Source organism: Gobius niger (assembly GCF_951799975.1).
Source record: "Gobius niger genome assembly, chromosome: 16".
NCBI classification, from domain to species: domain Eukaryota; kingdom Metazoa; phylum Chordata; class Actinopteri; order Gobiiformes; family Gobiidae; genus Gobius; species Gobius niger.
Genome location: NC_136867.1, coordinates 20,344,436 through 20,362,915, shown reverse-complemented (window position 1 = coordinate 20,362,915; position 18,480 = coordinate 20,344,436). Strand labels below are relative to the sequence as shown.

The window sequence follows — 18,480 nt, the reverse complement described above, 5'->3', positions numbered from 1 at the left end:
TAAAGAGCAAACAACCAAAACCGGTGGAGGGTGAACAAGAACAACAGGCAGTGATTTGATGTGTATGGATGTTTTTGTGGATTGCATGTCATGACACAATGAACATATAGGCTGGTCATGGCTGCCCGCCGATCTGAAGAGAACATAGACCTTTTGTTGAAAATAAGTTAACCTATATTAATATAATGCCATTAGAAAACAATATTACTGGGACAAAACAACATCCACTTATTCCACAAAACGACTTGAAGTTGATGTGCACCGCTTGTAAATAACTTGGCGCAGCAGTGCCGCAGCGTGGACAGACATAGATATTACAACTTCATTGACTTGGGGGTGGAGTAAGTTCAAAATCTTTGTAGTCACTTGGAAAAAAAGCTTCCTAAATGTAATGTTTGAAATGAGCCTTAAATTGTTCTCCACTACTGCAACTACTGTTGGTACGAGCTGCCTGTTATATATGCTGCTTTGGTAACATAGCGCTTACTTAAACGAATAGTGCAAATCACTGAGTCTGCATGTCCATTCCTTCCCTCATTTTTTTTCTTTTTTCTATTCCTTCTTTTCTTTTTTTTAACTGTATAATGTGTCCGTAGTACATCGATTTTTTTGTAAAAATAAATAAATAAAAAAAGAAAGAAAAGTTGTTGACTTAATTTAGCTAGTTAGCTTAGCACGAACATATAAAAACTGCCAGACGGAAAGAGTCAAGTCTAGAGCAAGGCGATCAAAGTATTATAATTATAATGCATTCAAGTATAATATTCTATTTGTTTATGTTCTGTTAAATAAGGTAGACGGAACAATTATTTAAAGAGGGGGTATTATGCAAAATTGACTTTTTCAAGCTTTACATCATGTTATTATGTCATTCCCTCATCAAAAACATGCCTGAAGTGTTGCCTTGGCACATTCACGTATTTTTGAGTAATCTGTAAAACTCTGATGGCGGCCATTTTAGGGATAGGTTTGCCTGAGTCCTCCTAGGAACGCCCCCACCTCCTGGAGACGCCTCTGAGCTTTGGTCACCAGCCGAGTAACCAACCACTGCTCCTCAGCAGAACCCCCTCCCCACTGATGGCACAGACAGCATGTGGAGGGGGCGTGTCAGAAAGGGTCAGAGGTTCTTAAAGAGACAGAGGCCTATTTCAAGACATTTGCTACAGCCATTTTGAGAGAGAAATTTTATACAAGATAGTTATTCTAATTTGCTGCATTTACAGACAAACATAAGGTTTGGTCATCATTGTAGTGTGCTATAGACTGGTGCTATGTGATTGAAAAAATCATAATACCCCATCTTTAATATAGGCTATGGGTTCCGCCCGACCCTGATCACTAGCTAAACCATGTTACGATAGGAATCATACTGTAAATATTTCTATGAAGTCATCAAACATTTGAGAGGTAAATGTAAGATTTAGATAATAACCAAGAAACAGGAACGATAAAAGAAGACTCTTTGTTTTGCTTCTATTACTTTATTTAAGTAATTGCTGAATTCATGTTTTAATTTGACGAAAACTCCGTTGTCGTAATTAAATATTACCTGGATACTACAGCATTTGCCGGTGACCCGGTAGTCGAGCGGTAACGAAGCTGTACATATGTAATGTACAGGCTTCAAGGTCGCCGGTTTGATCCCAATACATGTGTTGTGGATCGAGAACTCGCAATGATGTGGTCAAGCAGAGCGAGTGGATTTTATCTTTGGGGATGCTAATCACTTCATTTAGCTAGTTAGCTTAGCATTGAAAAACCGCCACACGGAAAGAGTCAAGTTCAATATTACTTTTTTATTTCTTTATGTTCTGTTGCACATTTGAAATAACGTACATTGGTGACTGGAATGTTTACAACTTCTCTCTCTCTCGTAGTTTTCACGCTTTTCCAGCACGTTTTTCTGCTCCAATCCTATAAAGGCTTGTGACAATTTGTACCAGGTGTGAAGTCCTTTTGGAGCAAAGCAGGAGTAACTGGCGACTCAAAAGAATGATGTAAAATGCTCTTTATGTGTCAGTATAGCCACATAATAACTGGGGTGAAGTTAGAAGCTACCAAGCTGTTCCACATTTTCCCTATTTAAATACAGCTACGTGAAAAGTTACACCATCCAAGTCTAGTTACACAAAATTAGACATGCCGATTTTAGTAAGATTTGTATTTGATTTATTCTTATTTGTAAGAAAATTCTTCTTATGGTCAAGAAATTGTGTTCTTCCACCACTGGCCTCGGTTGTTGTCACCTCAAAAAACAGTACCATTGAAAGTAAAAGTATCTAGTTACCTTCCACCCGTGACTATTGTACACTTGTTGCTCATTTGCTTATTGCACAGTGCGCATGTGTTGCAGGGTCCAGTAAATTATTGAGAGGGCTTATAAGAAAGTCTTTATACTTTTTTGCTCCACCACAGCTGATCCCAGGCCAGGCTCCTGCCCTCACCTCCGGCTCAGCAGCAGCTCTTTCGCTTACCCAAGAACAGGGCTTTTCAGGAGAGAGTAACCGGATCTACGCCATGAAATCAGACCTGCTGGGTGACACAGGAAGGAGAAGGAAGGCTTTCTAGACAAACGCTGAAAGATGGGAGGCAAAGGAGATGCCAGAAATGATCCAATATTAAGGTAAGACTTGAATGCTTTCATAATGATTTGTGCAAGTGTATTTGATTCAACATAAAGACTGTGCTTTTGAATAAATTACATGCTGATAGATCAGTTGCAGAAAGCGTTCACATAAACCTGCAAGAGTATGGCTATTATTTTGTGGTATAATAAGCAATGGGGAATTTGACTAAAGTAACTCTGACATAACTTGTCAAGCAGATTTTTGTACTGTGCTTTGCGCTTGTCCTCTTTGATACTGCTGCACGCTCCAAACTGGAGGGAACCATAAGCCTTTCAAGCCCCTGCCACATGTAAGCTCCTTTATGTATTTGCAGAGCAATTACCAAAGTAAGAAGTGCACGCAAAGGCAACAATGCTGAAGTTTAAATCACTCAACTCTTTATCAATTACTTGTTGTTTTTGTGGCATTTGGACGGTACACAAGAAAATTTCACTGCACATTATACTGTATGTGTATAAACTGCAAGACCAAAAAAAAAGGTGGCGCAACAAAAAGTTCACACACTCTAATAGTTGGTTGGACCACAGCACAGATTCGCTGTAGCATTGTTTCAATAAGCTTATGCCATGTCAAGAGATCTATTGCTGCATTCATTTTTCACCAAGATCTTGTATTGATGATGGGAGAGGGTGACCACTGTGCAAAGCCTTCTCCAGCACATCCCAAAGAGTATCAATGGGGTTTTGATCCATGTGTGAAAATGATGTCTTATGCTCCTTGAACCACTCTTTCACAATGTGAGCCTGATGAATCCTGGCATTGTCATCTGAGAATATGCCCGTGCCATCAGGGAAAAAGCATCCACTGATGGAATCTGTCACGGTTTAAAGTAAAATGAAGAAAGAAATGGCCCAAAATGCATACTGCAACAGAACTAGATTTAATATGTGTAAAAATCAAGAAACTGACAAAAAACAAAAATAAAGCAGGAGCAACTGAAAACAGACATGAAGACAAAGAACAAGGGAAACACGGGGGTAGAAATACATGAGGAAACGGGGCACAGGTGAAACACATTGGGGCGGGGCAGGCAATAACGAGAGGGAAGTAAAACAGAAAATCACAACAGACCAAAAAGACATGTCAAAATAAAACACCAAGGACATAAACACAAGAAAACAAACTAAAACAGGGCAACAGAAAGCAGACCATGACAGTATCACCTGGTCACTCAAGATGCGCAAGGCTTTAAAAACAGATTCCACTGCTCCAATACAATGCAAAGTGCGCAAAATGGCAACAATATATCAATTAATTCTTACATAAATCAAATCAGTTAGTTCTCAGAGGTTTGCAAATGTTTCTTATTATTTTTCAAACCAAGTGCGTGAGGGAGCAGGTGTTTCTGTGTTGTGAAGTTTAATCTGGTGACGCTGGTGGCTCCTTGCTTCAGGTTACAGAAGTCTGGCAGCGAGACAGACTTTGAGGGAACACACCTCATGTATTAAACATCAATGAGAGTTATATAAAGACAAATGCGCAAATGGAAAGTAATGTGGTATTTTTGTATTCATGTTTTTAAACAGTTCTCTGTGCTGTTTAGACGGACTATTTTTGAAAATCTTAGCTCTGGAGTACATTTGAAGACCATAATATGACTGAAAAATGTATGCATTTAATGATGGCAAGCGTCATTTTTCAGGAACAAAGACCAGATGAAAGACAACATGTAGGTGTCTGTAAGGTTAACATGTCAAAATAATTATAAATGTACCTACAGACGACAAAAACCAAGGCACACTGTCAAATATGATAAAACCAGATGAAAGAACTTTGACCCACAACATGAATATGACAAATTTGTGGATCCAAACAAAACAACAATATAAATACATTTCAACACATGTGGAGTTTCTGTTTTGGTCATTTTTCATTTGCACTGACCAACAAGCGATGGTGAAAGGAAGCGCAGTACTGTCTGGTTTTATCTGTCATATATATAGCTTTGTTCCTGCAAGACCAAATATATGTTATATATTTTATATTGCGCGATTGCACCAAAGAAAATTCCTAGTTTGTGAACCTGTTCACTGTAATGGCAATAAAATCAATTCTGATTCTAATTCTGACAGCAAAAATGCACCTTAGTATGTTTGCCCCTCTGAAAAGTTGAGAGTTGGACTTCATTTAAACTCAGGCACATTTCATGATCATTTCATAACTGTGAGATGCTTTGTTAGCTTCATGTTTGTAATAGCTGTGGTAAATGGCCTCAACTTATAAAGCGCTTATCCACCTACATTAGGCACTCAAATCGCTTTGCAGCAAGGAACCATTCACACTCTCATTCATACACCAGTGTACACAGACACTGAGGGCAAGGAAGTGTCTTGCCCAAGGACACGACGACAGTGTGCATCTTCAGGAGCTGAGATTCGAACCCCCAACCTTCTGATCACTGAGATATCACTGTCACCCACATTCTTCACTGTCACCAGAAGAGAGCAGCAAACACCTAATCCAAGTATTTTCAGAAATGTAGCCCCCAATATTGCAGCAAAGGCTCTTGAAGTGTAATGTATGGTGTTTTCCTAGTATCTTCTTGCTCTACTTGTCGTTCATAGCTTGGCCTTAACTCACTCCACTGCCAGGAACCAACAGATTGTGGTGGATAGACTATAAACATGATGACACAGCTGAGGTGTTAAATGTTAACAAGTGAGACTACGCCTGTCCCGGGTCTAAAGGTCCAGCCTGAGCCTCTCCTGACCGACTCCTCTTGAAAGGCAGATAAACCACCTGCAGCCCCTTCCAGCCACCAGGGAACGGGCGCCGGCTTCACCCCATCACGTCATCCGCAAACGGGACATCTGCAGCTGGGAAAGGCCCGATAAAGGATTTCTTCACTTGGATATCGACAAAAGATCTGCACATAAGGTACGTTTTATTATTGCACTGGTTTTCAATAGGTGCAAAAGCAGAACCGATTTCACTGGGTCGTCTTGGCCAAAAATCACAGTTGATAAACAGTTTCGCATCGTCAGAGCTTGAATCAATAGAATTCCCAGAAGAAAAGCTGTATTTCGGTAAAATAACTGGTGGTGGGCACTGAAGCTACACCAGATGACAAGTGCTTTAAAGAATGTTAAGATCAGAAAGCTTGTAGGTTCAAGTCTTGCCTGCAATGAGAACTGCCATTGTGCCACTGCGGCCCCCTCGCTCAGCTGACAGGAAAAAAATATAAGATAAATGTTTCGATCCTCAAGATACCGTGCAGGAGTGTGCATCTGCGTGAGAAGAAGCTTTGAAGCTGACAGATGCCACTAACCACAAAGTCACAAGGGAATCCTGGACTGACTCCAGTGCAGAACAAGACACTCACTGTTGACTTAAGATAATGAATGTGTCTCCTTTTTTTTCAGCCTGTATGAATTATTAGACAGGACAGTTCAATGTGAAAGAGGGTGAAGAGCAGAGAGAGACTTTCTGCAAATTGTCAGAGCCAGGACTCGAATCCACAACGAGGGCAGAGCTGTTCTGCATATGTGCAGCAGCCTTAACCCAATACTAATGGCAAACAATGAATTTCTAAATTTCCATTCACAACTTTCTTAACTTAACAAGCCAATAAATGTTCCAAGAAACCACCCTGTTTGTATGGGTATACACTGGTCTTGCAATAAAAAAAAGTCCCAAGTTCACGCTGGTACGACAGTAGTACTTGATAACAATCAGTGGTGGAAGTAAAAGTACTCAATATTCTTACTTAAGTGAAAGTGCAGATACAGGACCAAAAATGTACAAAAGTATGCATACTTAAAAGTAAAAGTAAATCATTTGAATCGAACCAGGTCTAAACGAGTAAACCACTAACTCATGTCAAAAACAGGAAGTAAACAAGGCCTAAACCCTGACTAAACTCGGTCAGGTCTAAACAAGGTCCAAAGGGGTACAACACTAAACCAAGTCTAAACTGGGACTAAACCAGTTAATTGAAGAGAAGTCACTTAAAAATGTAGTGGAGTAAAAAGTACAGATACAGGCTCTAAAATGTAGTAAAGTAAAAAGTATTCATCATAAAATGTACTTAAATAAAGTAAAAGTACCTATAATTTCTACTTTTTACTTTGTTTCTTTCCACCACTGATAACAATCAAAGCAGATGGCTGTATTGGCGTCCCCGTGTCTGCATAAGTTTCCTCCAGGTGGTTTACCCTCCGTCCAAAAACATGCTGCTCAGGTTGACCCACTTCTTCTTCTTTTTCTTTTTCTTTGTTGAGCTCGTTTACTTCAGTAATATCATTCATTTTGGATGAGTGAAAAACTTGCCTATACTTGTGATTGCTCTAAATTCAAAGACCCTTTACCTGATTTTTACTATATTACAAACAATGAAAGAGGAAGCCACTAAATTATGCTAGTTAGTTGTAACTTTTCTGACAGATTTGTAGCATCCCAAGTGTTTACAGCGACGAGTTTATAGGCACATTTCACAACTTGCAGGGTTGTCAGAAAAGTTGTCTGCAAGTTCATAAAATTGATACAGATGCTTTTTAATTAGATGCACAGAGTAATATACTAAAGGAAAGCACACAAATGTTCTTTTGCTACAAGAAGAAAGATCAGGTATAGTGGCTTTTAAGGAATGATGTAAACATTAAACATGACACACCCATATATCAATCTTAACTGTTGCCCTTTAATAATGTTTTTATTATTATTATTTCGAAAGGAGCCGCAATGGAGAGCCACATAACCCAGATTTCCCGTGACGACCTGGAAGACCTCAGAGATGCCTTCAATAAAATCGGTCAGTTTACACTCGCCTCACACAGACCAAAGTTTTACAAGGCGCCATAAAACCACCGCTGGCCTTATGTAAGTCATTTGTGTTGCTCCCAGGTAGATTATGCCAATTATGGACAGGGCATTTAAAGGTATAACCATGCAGGGACAATCAGATTACGACGACATATAAAATGACAAAGATAGGCCTGAATGTATGACGCAATTTTCATATGTGCTCGAGTCACTGCAAGGTTTTGACCAGTGAAATAACCAACTCTTTCAATCTACAGAGACAGAGTGTTGCAAATGTTGAGCTTATCTAAAATATCTTTAATTATATAAAATGGAGAAAGTGGTTGTAAAATACACGTGCGTACAAACTGTAATAAAGTAATTAATGATTGAACCAAACCATTATGAGATTGGCCTGAGCTGAAATTAACGATGCGTGGCTACTTCATGATATCGCTGAGGAGTTAATATGACTAGTACATACAGCAATTACTGTTATCAAGGGCTGCATGGTATAAGAAAACATGTGTGATATTTTACCAAACCATATCAACAAGTTCATAATCAGATTACATAATTTTTTTGTAAGAAAAGACTAAATGAAAATACAAAATCATTGATAAGAAAAACTTGATGACCTGATGTAGCTCTATCTCTACCAATATTAGCTTTTTTGGTTTGGGACAGTGTGGCCCAATCTTGTGTTTCTAAACGCAGACAGTAGCGTAACTTTATGCGCTTAGTAGGAGAGACTTTGAGATCTTGCAGGCTCGAGCCAAACCTGTCGCATTAAATGGACTGTAGTGGGCAGGACAGACTCCCATCGGGAAAGGGAGAGAGGGGGTGAACATGTGCTTTTGTTTGGGTCGTGTTGAAGGAACAGGACACCGATATGTTCTTACCTGAGCTTAGACGAGCTTAGACAAGTTGATACGTACCTGTCTGGTCTTTGTGAGTGCCCATGGAAGAGCGTGGTAGCTTCCAACTTCACCCCCATTTGGAGCCATAGGAATACACTAGGAGAGGCCAAGTGCTAACATCATCTTTGATCGTTTTGCGTGACTGAGCGCACACACAAAGACCAGACAGGTACGCATCAACTCGTCTAAGCTCAGGTAAGAGCATTCCTCAGTCTGTAAAAACTGTGGCCTGTCTCTTTTATCCAATTACAGCTGAGCGAGTGCTGACCCGCGTCACAGCGAGACCAGCTGTACACCGGACACAGACCGTGTGTAACTCAAGTACATAGTTTGAACAATAGAGCTCATAAAAGCCTATAAAGGAAGAACACAAGGCAACTTCTCCTCTTGGGTCACAAACTCACAAGAAATATTTAGTCACCATCAGAATATATATTTTTTTTATATTAGTTTTGTTTGCAAAGAATACTGTATCAGCTAAATAAATGCATGAATTGCGTACAGTATAACGTCGTAGAAAGGCTATGAAACGGTTTTGTCATATTTTCCTGCACAGACATCGATAACAGCGGCTACGTGAGTGACTTCGAGCTGCAGGAGCTGTTCAGAGAGGCTAGTTTTTCACTCCCCGGGTACAAAGTGAGAGAGATCGCTGAGGCCTTCATCGCGGGAGACACCAACAAGGACGAGAAAATCAGCTTTGAGGAGTTTGTCTCTGTGAGTTTTCCACAATTCATGATTTAAACTCTCACTGCAATAATGTTGCAGTTATATAGAAATGTTTGCTGTCTATTTCAGTTTAGACACAAAGATGCTAAACAATGTAATATAATGCACTGAAACACTGCCCTTTAGACCTTCTTAAATAGTGATGTGTTCTACTGAAACCTTTAGTTGAATGTGTTTGTTATTGACCTTTAGACTTTATTCCCACCAATTAAATAAATCCAATCCATGTCTTCATTTTCAGATCTACCAGGAGCTGAAGAGCAAACAGATCGCCGAGACGTTTAGAAAGACCATCTCCAGGAGAGATGGGATCCGCTCGTTCGGAGGCTTGTCTGGAAACTCCTGCGAAGGAACACAGCACTCATACTCAGGTACAAGACTGTGCATTGCCTGATCGGGAGCTGATAAAGTCACCAAATGTAGACTTAAGCATGTGATGGTTAAGTATTTTTACATTTTGTTTGGATCTTTTTAACTTTTGGCCACTTTCTACAAGGCACATTGAGTAGCTTTTGCACCTGTCTTGCTTACTTATTGCTTTATCAATAATAATAATAATAATGCCTTACACCTACATTGCGCTTTACAAGCTTGTATTACCAAGTTTCTCAAAGCACCACACTGTTGTCATTGTTCATTCACTCCATACTCGGTGGTAAGCTGCTGTTGTAGCCTCAGCTCATCACGTCGCTCCTACAATTTGCTTACTAATGGCTTGTCACTCACCAGTTGTGTTTGTGTAAGCTCTCAGTCGCCCAGCAGCGTTTCATTGTCTGTCGCAAAGGTGTTTTGACATGTTGTCATCTTCAGCTCCGAGCTCTTGGATGACTACCTTACATAAACGTGTAGCCACCAAGTTTGGAAAAGGTGTCCTACAACAAAAACAAGAAGTTAGCTAAATTCAGGATGAGCTGAGTCTGTTAGGTTGATTTGCTTGCTCTAAATACCTTTGCTACATCTCACAAGGCGAAGGTTGTGTTTTGACCGAATCCAGGGCAATCTTCGCACACAGCATCATTCTCTTTTTTACATCTCAGATTTGGAGCCCTAAAACTGTAATACAGGCAATTTCAAATGGTAAATCGAATGAGCAATGACTACATACCCCCTGAACCTTATGATAGTTCTGTTTGTGTTTTAGATGAGGAGAAAGTGGCATTCGTGAACTGGATCAACAAAGCTCTGGCCAAAGACCCGGACTGCGACCACCTGCTGCCCATGAACCCAAACGGAGAGAGCCTGTTCTCCTCTGTGCGTGACGGGATTCTCCTCTGGTAACAATATCTCTATACCCCCTATGCTTAATGAACTACGTCTCCAATGCGCTCATCGTGGTTTCTATGTAGCGTAGTGTAGTGTCTGAAAAAATGCCTGAATGTTTCACAGCAAAATGATCAACCTGTCTCAGCCCGACACCATCGACGAGCGAGTCATCAACACCAAGAAACTCACCACATTCAAAATGCGGGTGAGTATTTCATAACATCTACTGTGGTACTCTGGCTGCACATGTCAGGGGTCATTTTTATTTTATCACGTCGAGTTTAACGACCTGAGGGCAGTGATTATTGTTGTAAACCAAAGTCCTTGATCAGGCTCAGGCTTCTTTTATTTCCAGTTGTTTAACGTGCTTGTGTTGTTTGAAGGACTTAATGAAGTTAACATTCAACATTCAGACCTTGTAACGTGTCCAAAAAGTTGTACAATTCCTTCTTTTACATGTATAGAAATGTAAAAAAAAAAAAAAAAAAAAGGAAGAAGGAAAAACACGGCCTGTGTACCCAAATCTGTGTACCCAAATATCAATCTGAATGAATCAGATTTTTTCTCTTGATTCTTAAACCCTCCAAAATGTCCAATCAGAGGATCCGCAGAGCCCCTCATTTTGGATATAGCTAAAACCAGCTGGCTATAAACCGAAATATATGACTCACTGATGCACTTTGTCTTTTTGTAGTGCCATTTAAGCCCCACAAAAGCATCAAAACATAAAAATTATTGTCATTAACCTCTTACATTTTCTCCAGTTTGGCTGTACCCAAATCTAAAAGCTTCAAAATAACGTCAAACAAGGACAAAAACAAAAAAGCAACACAAAAAACACAAAAAAAAGCAATGAAAAAGTAACAAAGCAAAAAAACATGTCAAAAACGATTCAACAATGTGACAACAAAGTTCCGATCACTTTCTTTCAAAGGAGGTATTACACTACTGCTCTCCAGTCGAGAAGCTTTTAGATTCGGGTAAAGCCGAACTGGAGAAAATGCACTTGGTTAAGCCATTATTTCAAACAAATAATCTGAAATTGGACTTGTTTTATGCACAACCGTAATAAATGACTTTTAACCATTTCATTAGCTTTAATAATATCACTTATGTCCTGACCCTCTGACCAGACAAAGCTCTGCAATGCCGCCCCTGCAATCTCAGGTGCCCCTGCCTGTATGAATTTACAATATTAAAAAACAATCATGAATATTGAGATGGTGTTGATACTACTGTACTCATTTCAACACAGTATCTTCCATTAAGTTCAAACCAAAATCATGTGGAATTGTGTCGAAAAGACTAGAAATACGACTACTAAAGATACTACGGAAGGACCAAAATAACAGCTATAATGACAATCCCTTTGGAAAATCAGGATTAAAATTAAATATTTGTAAATTATCTTGCATTTTGGTTAATAAAAGTGTAAATTTCAGTCAAAAGGATGGCCTCAGTGTTTTTGAGGCTTAAAAAAATGAGGAGGAACAATCATTATTGCAGTGGGTCAGAACAGTGAATGACCCCAATAACATAGACACACTCAATATTAACAACAATCCTCTAGTTCAGAGCTACATGGGGTCAAACCTATCGATCTCAGTGGCCTACTCTTCTGTATATCTGTTGCACTGGCCTGACTCTCTGCTTTGGCATGTGTCTGTTTCTGTAGGAGAATCTGGTCCTGGCTCTGAACTCTGCGTCTGCGATCGGGTGCACCGTGGTCAGCATCGACGCCCATGATCTTATGGCAGGGAAACCCCACCTGGTGCTGGGCCTGTTCTGGCAGATCATCAAGGTTGGACTGTTCGCTGATATAGAAATCAGCCGGAACGAAGGTCAGTGGCACAACAGCTGCTTATGACATCAATTATACACTTGTAGACCCCTTAGTATTTGTAGTTAACTTCTAAATAAACTCTAATAGATAATCAAATTAGAAAAAGGTTCATTCGGTTCATACTATTTCAAGTATTGGTTACTGAGATAGAATACAAACATACTTTTCTTTATTATGTGTTTGTGAACATCAACAGCAATAGTAGAAGCTGTTGTGGTAAAACTGTGATGTAACTTAATTTGCTCACATTCTCGTTTTAGGCCTGATCTGCCTGCTGAGGGATGGAGAGCAGCTGGACCACCTCATGTCTCTGTCCCCAGAGGAGCTGCTTCTGCGCTGGGTCAACTATCACCTTCGCAACGCCGGCACCCAGACCATCAACAACTTCAGCGAGGACATCAAGGTGCACGATACAAAGAACATCTGATTGAGTCTGGAAAGTGACAGGAAAAATTAAGTTACCCTTTGATCCAATAACCAGACTTCCTCCTCTTTTCCTTTTGATGATAAACAGAAGCGGTGACAAAGGGCAGCCCTGTCAACGTGCAGCTATACAGTGATAGTGTTTAGTGCCCTCGCTACACAGCAAAAAGATTATTCAGTGTGATTTTCCCCTCTTCTGTTTTGTTTCCTGCTGCTGTGTCCTTCGATAAGGCAATGTCAAACGTTTGAGCTTTTAAAAAGCAGTGAACATATTCTGCCTGAGGAGATGCATTAAAATTAGTTATATAACCTTTAGGACCAGAGATATTTCCTCTCATTTTGACATTGTCCAAAACCTCAGTGAAGCCCTACTTTTATCTGTATGTTCTAAATAATGTGCATATAATGTGACAAAATCTTTTGGTTATGTTTATAAAGATAACAGGTCTGTCAAACTGTTAAAGGGACTAGATGCAGATAGATGCAGGTTCTATATTAAGCTTGTGCATGACGGCACTTCGGCAGTCAACAACTTTTTGAGTGATAGTGCAGGATTTTAGAGGCAGTTGTGGTGAGTAGGTCTGGGGTCATTCTACATATTATGACATTGCTGGAACATGTAGGGGGATGAAAACCATAGATATCATATAATAAAGGCTAGATGTCCCAAGGGGGACTCACTTCCGGCATTACCGGCGGCCATCTTGCCACAGGGAAGGTTTCTGGCGAGCTCTATGGTATTTAAAGTAAGGTTCGAACACAAAACCCCTTATCTCGCTGAAATCTTGACAGATTTACAAACGGTTTGGTTTCTTACAAACGTCATTAACGGCTAGAATTTTGAATGCAGTGTCATACCTACATGATGTTTATAAGAAATCAAACGGTTTGAAAATCGGTAGAAAATTGAGCAAGTTTTTGTTATTTACATTCACCATAAAACGCAATGTTACGAGTGAGCCAGCTGCCTGTGGCAAGATGGCCGCCGTGTGCGGGCATCGACCTCCATTGGCCAGCAGGGCGTACGTGACATCTGGCCTTTATTATATGATATCTATGAGGAAAACACTTAATTTCAACATTTTTAAACTCTGTATAGTCCTTTTAACAGTTTCTTGTGCATTTCTGATTTAGGACTCGAGAGCTTACTTCTACCTGATGGACCAGATTTCACCAAAAGGAGATGGCGACTTCAGGATGAGCATCAAGATCGACATGAGTGGCATCAGTGTGAGTACCGGTGTTGTCTTTTTACACTGGATTTTTTTTATTTCTTTTTTTATACCCAGGACATCTGACATGAGTGCAACTAAAAACTCAAGGTGGTTGTTTCTGAGATCACACCATAGATCGCATGTCTATACTCTGAGCTTCTTTCCTGAGCATGAGTGGAATTATACTGTTAACCACACTATTATTTGCTACTCATATTACACCACTGATCTACGAGTTGTTATTCTTCCAATAGGAGCGGGATTTGGACCGGCGAGCTGAGCTGATGCTGCAGCAGGCCGCGCGGCTCGACTGTCGACAGTTTGTCTCTGCTCACGATGTCACTGCTGGAAACAGCAAACTCAACATGGCTTTCGTCGCTAACATGTTCAACACACACCCGGCCCTGCAGAGAGGGCAGCTGAGCGGGCTGGACACGAGTCATATCGAGGGTGAGATAAAAACCAAAGTTCAACCATAAACAGCTGATAGAGAAGAGTAACGTTGCACATAGATGTTTAGATAGAGTTGAAGTAATTGGTTCAATGAAGGAAGTAGACTGAAGATATATAGCAGTCATAAATGAGTATAGCTTACGTTTTAGAGATAAGTATAACATGTGTAATGATATGTTTGACTTTAAGGGATTGGTTTAGATTTGTTTCTGGTATATTAGAACAGGCAAGTCCACACATATTCTCACCTTAGTGTAGTCGATGGTTTCCTGAGATTATAGAGCTTTCTCTGGTCTGAGGTTGAAGCATGTTACCCAAAGATCAAAGAGCTGTATTTCATCACATACAGAGTGCATTAGAGAATTCAATGTTACTCTCAATCCTTCTGCAAACAGTACAAAGAATAACAGACTGAAAAATATAAAACTATATAAGTATTAAAGGCAAAAAATCTGTTTATTCTTTTTATCTTAGGATACACTTTTAGGTTTGGTCTTGGGGTCCAAATTGTACTTTTTCTCCCCATAAATTGTAAATCCACTGAAGGACAAATCATAAGTAACAGCAGATTAATAATGGTGTTTCTTACAATCATGTTGTTTTAGCTGAAACAAGAGAAGAGAAAACGTTTCGTAACTGGATGAACTCCCTGGGCGTCTCTCCATATGTCAACCACCTGTACTGGTAAGAGCATAAAATGATTAACCCGTCCAATAGGTTCCAGACAAGTTGGAATAGACGGCAAGTTCATACATTTTTTACTCAGAACTGTGTGTGTTTGGATTTTGCAGGGACCTGTGTAATGGTTTGGTGATTCTGCAGCTCTTAGAAAAGGTTAATGTTTCTGTAAACTGGAGAAGAGTCAACCAGCCGCCGTATCCAGCTCTGGGAGGCAACATGAAGAGGGTGTGTTTAAATTTTCCTCACTTTGGCAAATATAGTGACTTTTGCAAATATAGTGAGTGCCTTTTTTCTATTCAATTTTGTAGCTTGAAAATTGCAACTATGCCGTGGACCTGGGCAGAGATGTGGCTCACTTCTCTTTGGTCGGAATCGGAGGACAAAACATTAACGAAGGCAGCTCCATGCACACACTGGCCCTGCTCTGGCAACTCATGAGGAGGTGAATGTTTTAACACAATCCAGACCATTTTTCATGATATTTGTAGCACCCCAGCGTATTCTATGTTATTGCTATGGACACATGCTATGGCTCGTTTGAAAGACGAGAATCTAAGCTCTCCGTAGATGATAACAGTTTAATTCTACATTCCTCAGTTCCTGAGAAATCTAAGCTAAACAGAGGCTAGTTTTGATCAACGACCCGCACACAGCGGTGGGGCTCCGTATGACAGTTGACCATATACCCCCATTCATTTTCTTGCAATAATAAGTATAAAGGCTCTCTGTTTTACACGGCGAGTTTACGTTTGACATGGGGACAGCGCTTCGCGCTGTTTTCGTGCGCACCTTGGTACGTGCGCTTCGCGCACTGGCCTGCGTTGCGATTACAATAGGCCCTTGCGACACCAGGCCGCTCGGGCCTAATTATATAGTATAAAATGTCCAGATCATGACTTTCACAAGTTTTGATGGTCATTTATTTCAGTACTGTTCATCACAGAACTACCAAAATCACACATAAGGTGTATTAGAGGGTCTAGTTTTGAAATATATATTTAAAAAAACCTTTTTTTGGCACTCAACATGTTAATGCCTACTGTATATGGATGTAATAGGGTTGAAAAGCCCTTCTAGGAACGGACATTGCAAATTAGCCTTGGCTATAAATGTTGTAGTGTGGTACATGTTTATTGTTCACACATGTCCCTATCAAATAAATAAATAAATTTAAAAACATGGCATAAAAAACTACTCCCAGAATACATGATAAGTTACACATCCCTGTCTCATTGACTTATTGGATTAATATACTCTCCTCCTTACGTAGATACACAGTGCTGGTCCTGTCAGATCTCGGGGATGGGGAGCGGATTGGGGACCTGATCATCCTGAACTGGGTCAACAGTCAACTCAGCCAGAAACGCAAAGACTGTCAGATCAGCAGCTTCAAGGTCTGTGTGCACATGTGTACAGTTTATGGTACAGAAAGATTCTCTCTAAATGATGCATATGTAATTACAGGACAAAAAGATCAGCACCAGTTTGCCCGTGATTGACCTGATCGATGTCATTGCTCCTGGGACAGTCAAGTGGGACATGGTGAAGAGAAACGAGAGAGGAAGTTTGAACAAAGACGACAAGCTCAACAACGCCAAGTAAATCCACTCCCAGTTTTAGTTTTTATACATGTCATTCCAAGTGTAGGCCCATGTTTGTGTTTGTTTTGTCCTAACCTTTAGATCAGTGGTTCCCAAGGTTGAAGTAGGATCCCTGGGTTTTAATTTGGCAATGAGCTGAGGGTTCAAAGATGATATCAAGATGACAATATATGACTCGCACTGTATTTAATACGATTTTTCATGTTTAGTTACTACTGGTATAGAAAAAATAAAAGCATTGAAAGCAGGTACCGAAAAAGAAATATAAAATATTTATATTAGAGTTTTGATGCAGTTGGTCGTCAGAATTTAAAAGAAAAACAAATGAAAAGAAGCACGTTGGAAAAAAAGGGGAAAAAGAGGAAAAAAGAAGAAGAAAATTTAGGGGAAAATGTGAAACATTTGGGGGAAAACGGTAAAGAATTGGAGCAAAATTGGTTAAACAAATTGGAAAATAAATGAAAACATTGGGGGAGAAAAGTTTTACATTTTGGTAAAATAAAAAAAAGTAGAAAAAGTGAGGGAAAAATTGGGAAAAAATGGGAGAAAAATTAGAAAGTTTTTTTTCCTGCCCTTTTGTTACTTAAAGGAAGTTTCTTGGTTGTTTCACCTCAAACAAATGATACAAATGCAAAAGAAATAAAATGGAAGGAAAGGGAATAAATTCACAAATCTGTTTCATGGTTCTATATGAAAAATATATTAGGTATTGAAAAAAGTATCGTTCAGGTATTGGCAAGTATCATTAAAGTACCGGTATTGAAAAAATGAGGATTCCCAGCCCTGAATATTTGTGAATTAAGGTCAAATACCAAAATAAGTTATTCAATAAAGTACATTGTGAATGTTTTGCCACTTGAAATGACAAAAAATTGCCATTATTTTGAGCAGTGAGAGTCCGGGGTTGTTTGGGGTTTGGGGAGTAAACATAATAGAACTTTATACTTTTCTTTTCTTTTCTTGTCACCTTCCAGGTACGCGGTGTCATTGGCTCGTAAGATTGGAGCTCGGGTCTACGCGCTGCCTGACGATTTAGTGGAAGTGAATCCCAAAATGGTCCTGACGATGTTTGCTTGTCTCATGGGCCACGGCATGAAGAAGGCCAACCGCTGAAGCGCACACAAGAATCTCCCAGCATGCCTCTGTTTGTCCTACTGCTTTGAGCCAGCTCTGTTGTGACACACCAACATATCTGAAATTAACGTCTATCTTTTTGTCATTACTGTAAATTGTTAAGCTTATTTTAAATGTGCTTTGTAAAAATCAAGCTCCAAAAAAAAAAAAAAAAAAAATCTTATTAAAAGAGCAGCTTTTGATTGTATATGGCAGATTTTATTTTCTCGCATGTAATATAGTTTAATATTATGGAAAATATAGAAAATGCATCTATTTTGGAAGTGTAAAAGTTTTGCTATTTAATTATTAAAAATCTTCAACTGAGCTGTGTTGAAAATGTGTGTTCTCAGGTGTTTAAGTTTTTTATTGATTGAAATAAATTTTATTATGAAAGTATTGCTGTTTGTCAGTTTGAAAGATTTTGTGTAAGCTTCAAGAAAGTCAAAAGTACTAGATTTGTGCAACTATTTATTTACAGAGGTGGGTAGTCCTCAGTTATCCATATTGAAATACATGCACTTAACCTCCTAACCCCAACCCTCAACCAACCACATTTTCTCCAGTCGGCTTTAACCAAATCTAAAAGCTTCTTGCAAATAGAAAAAGAGAGACAAAAAGCTGTGATACAAAAGTTACAAATAAAGGTGAAAATGTGACAAAAGAGCAACCAAAAAAATTATGAAAATGCAACAAAAATGTGACAATAAAGCAATGATTTATAAATCATTTAACAGTGATTTATAAATCTGTTTTATTGATGTGTTCTTTTTTTCTTCTGTTGCTGTTTTTATTCTATTGTAATTGACACATTTCAGGTTGAAAAGTGTTTTTTTCCTGCTATGTCAATGTTTAATGAACCTTAACCTAAAA

At 39.3% G+C, this 18,480-nt stretch overlaps 1 protein-coding gene across 1 annotated transcript; it reads left to right on the top strand.

The window, feature by feature from the left end:
- Positions 1–2,586: 2,586 nt before the first annotated feature.
- pls1 (plastin 1 (I isoform)) lies at positions 2,587–17,789 on the top strand. Its single transcript, XM_079573682.1, has 18 exons — positions 2,587–2,623; positions 2,885–2,916; positions 5,192–5,504; positions 7,300–7,377; positions 8,844–9,004; positions 9,258–9,387; positions 10,158–10,290; positions 10,403–10,484; positions 11,955–12,120; positions 12,383–12,525; positions 13,680–13,775; positions 14,014–14,209; positions 14,818–14,896; positions 15,004–15,118; positions 15,202–15,335; positions 16,164–16,287; positions 16,358–16,491; positions 17,469–17,789. The coding sequence occupies exons 4-18, from the start codon at positions 7,308–7,310 to the stop codon at positions 17,605–17,607; spliced, it is 1,902 nt and encodes a 633-aa protein (XP_079429808.1). The 5' UTR covers positions 2,587–2,623; positions 2,885–2,916; positions 5,192–5,504; positions 7,300–7,307; the 3' UTR covers positions 17,608–17,789.
- Positions 17,790–18,480: the final 691 nt, after the last annotated feature.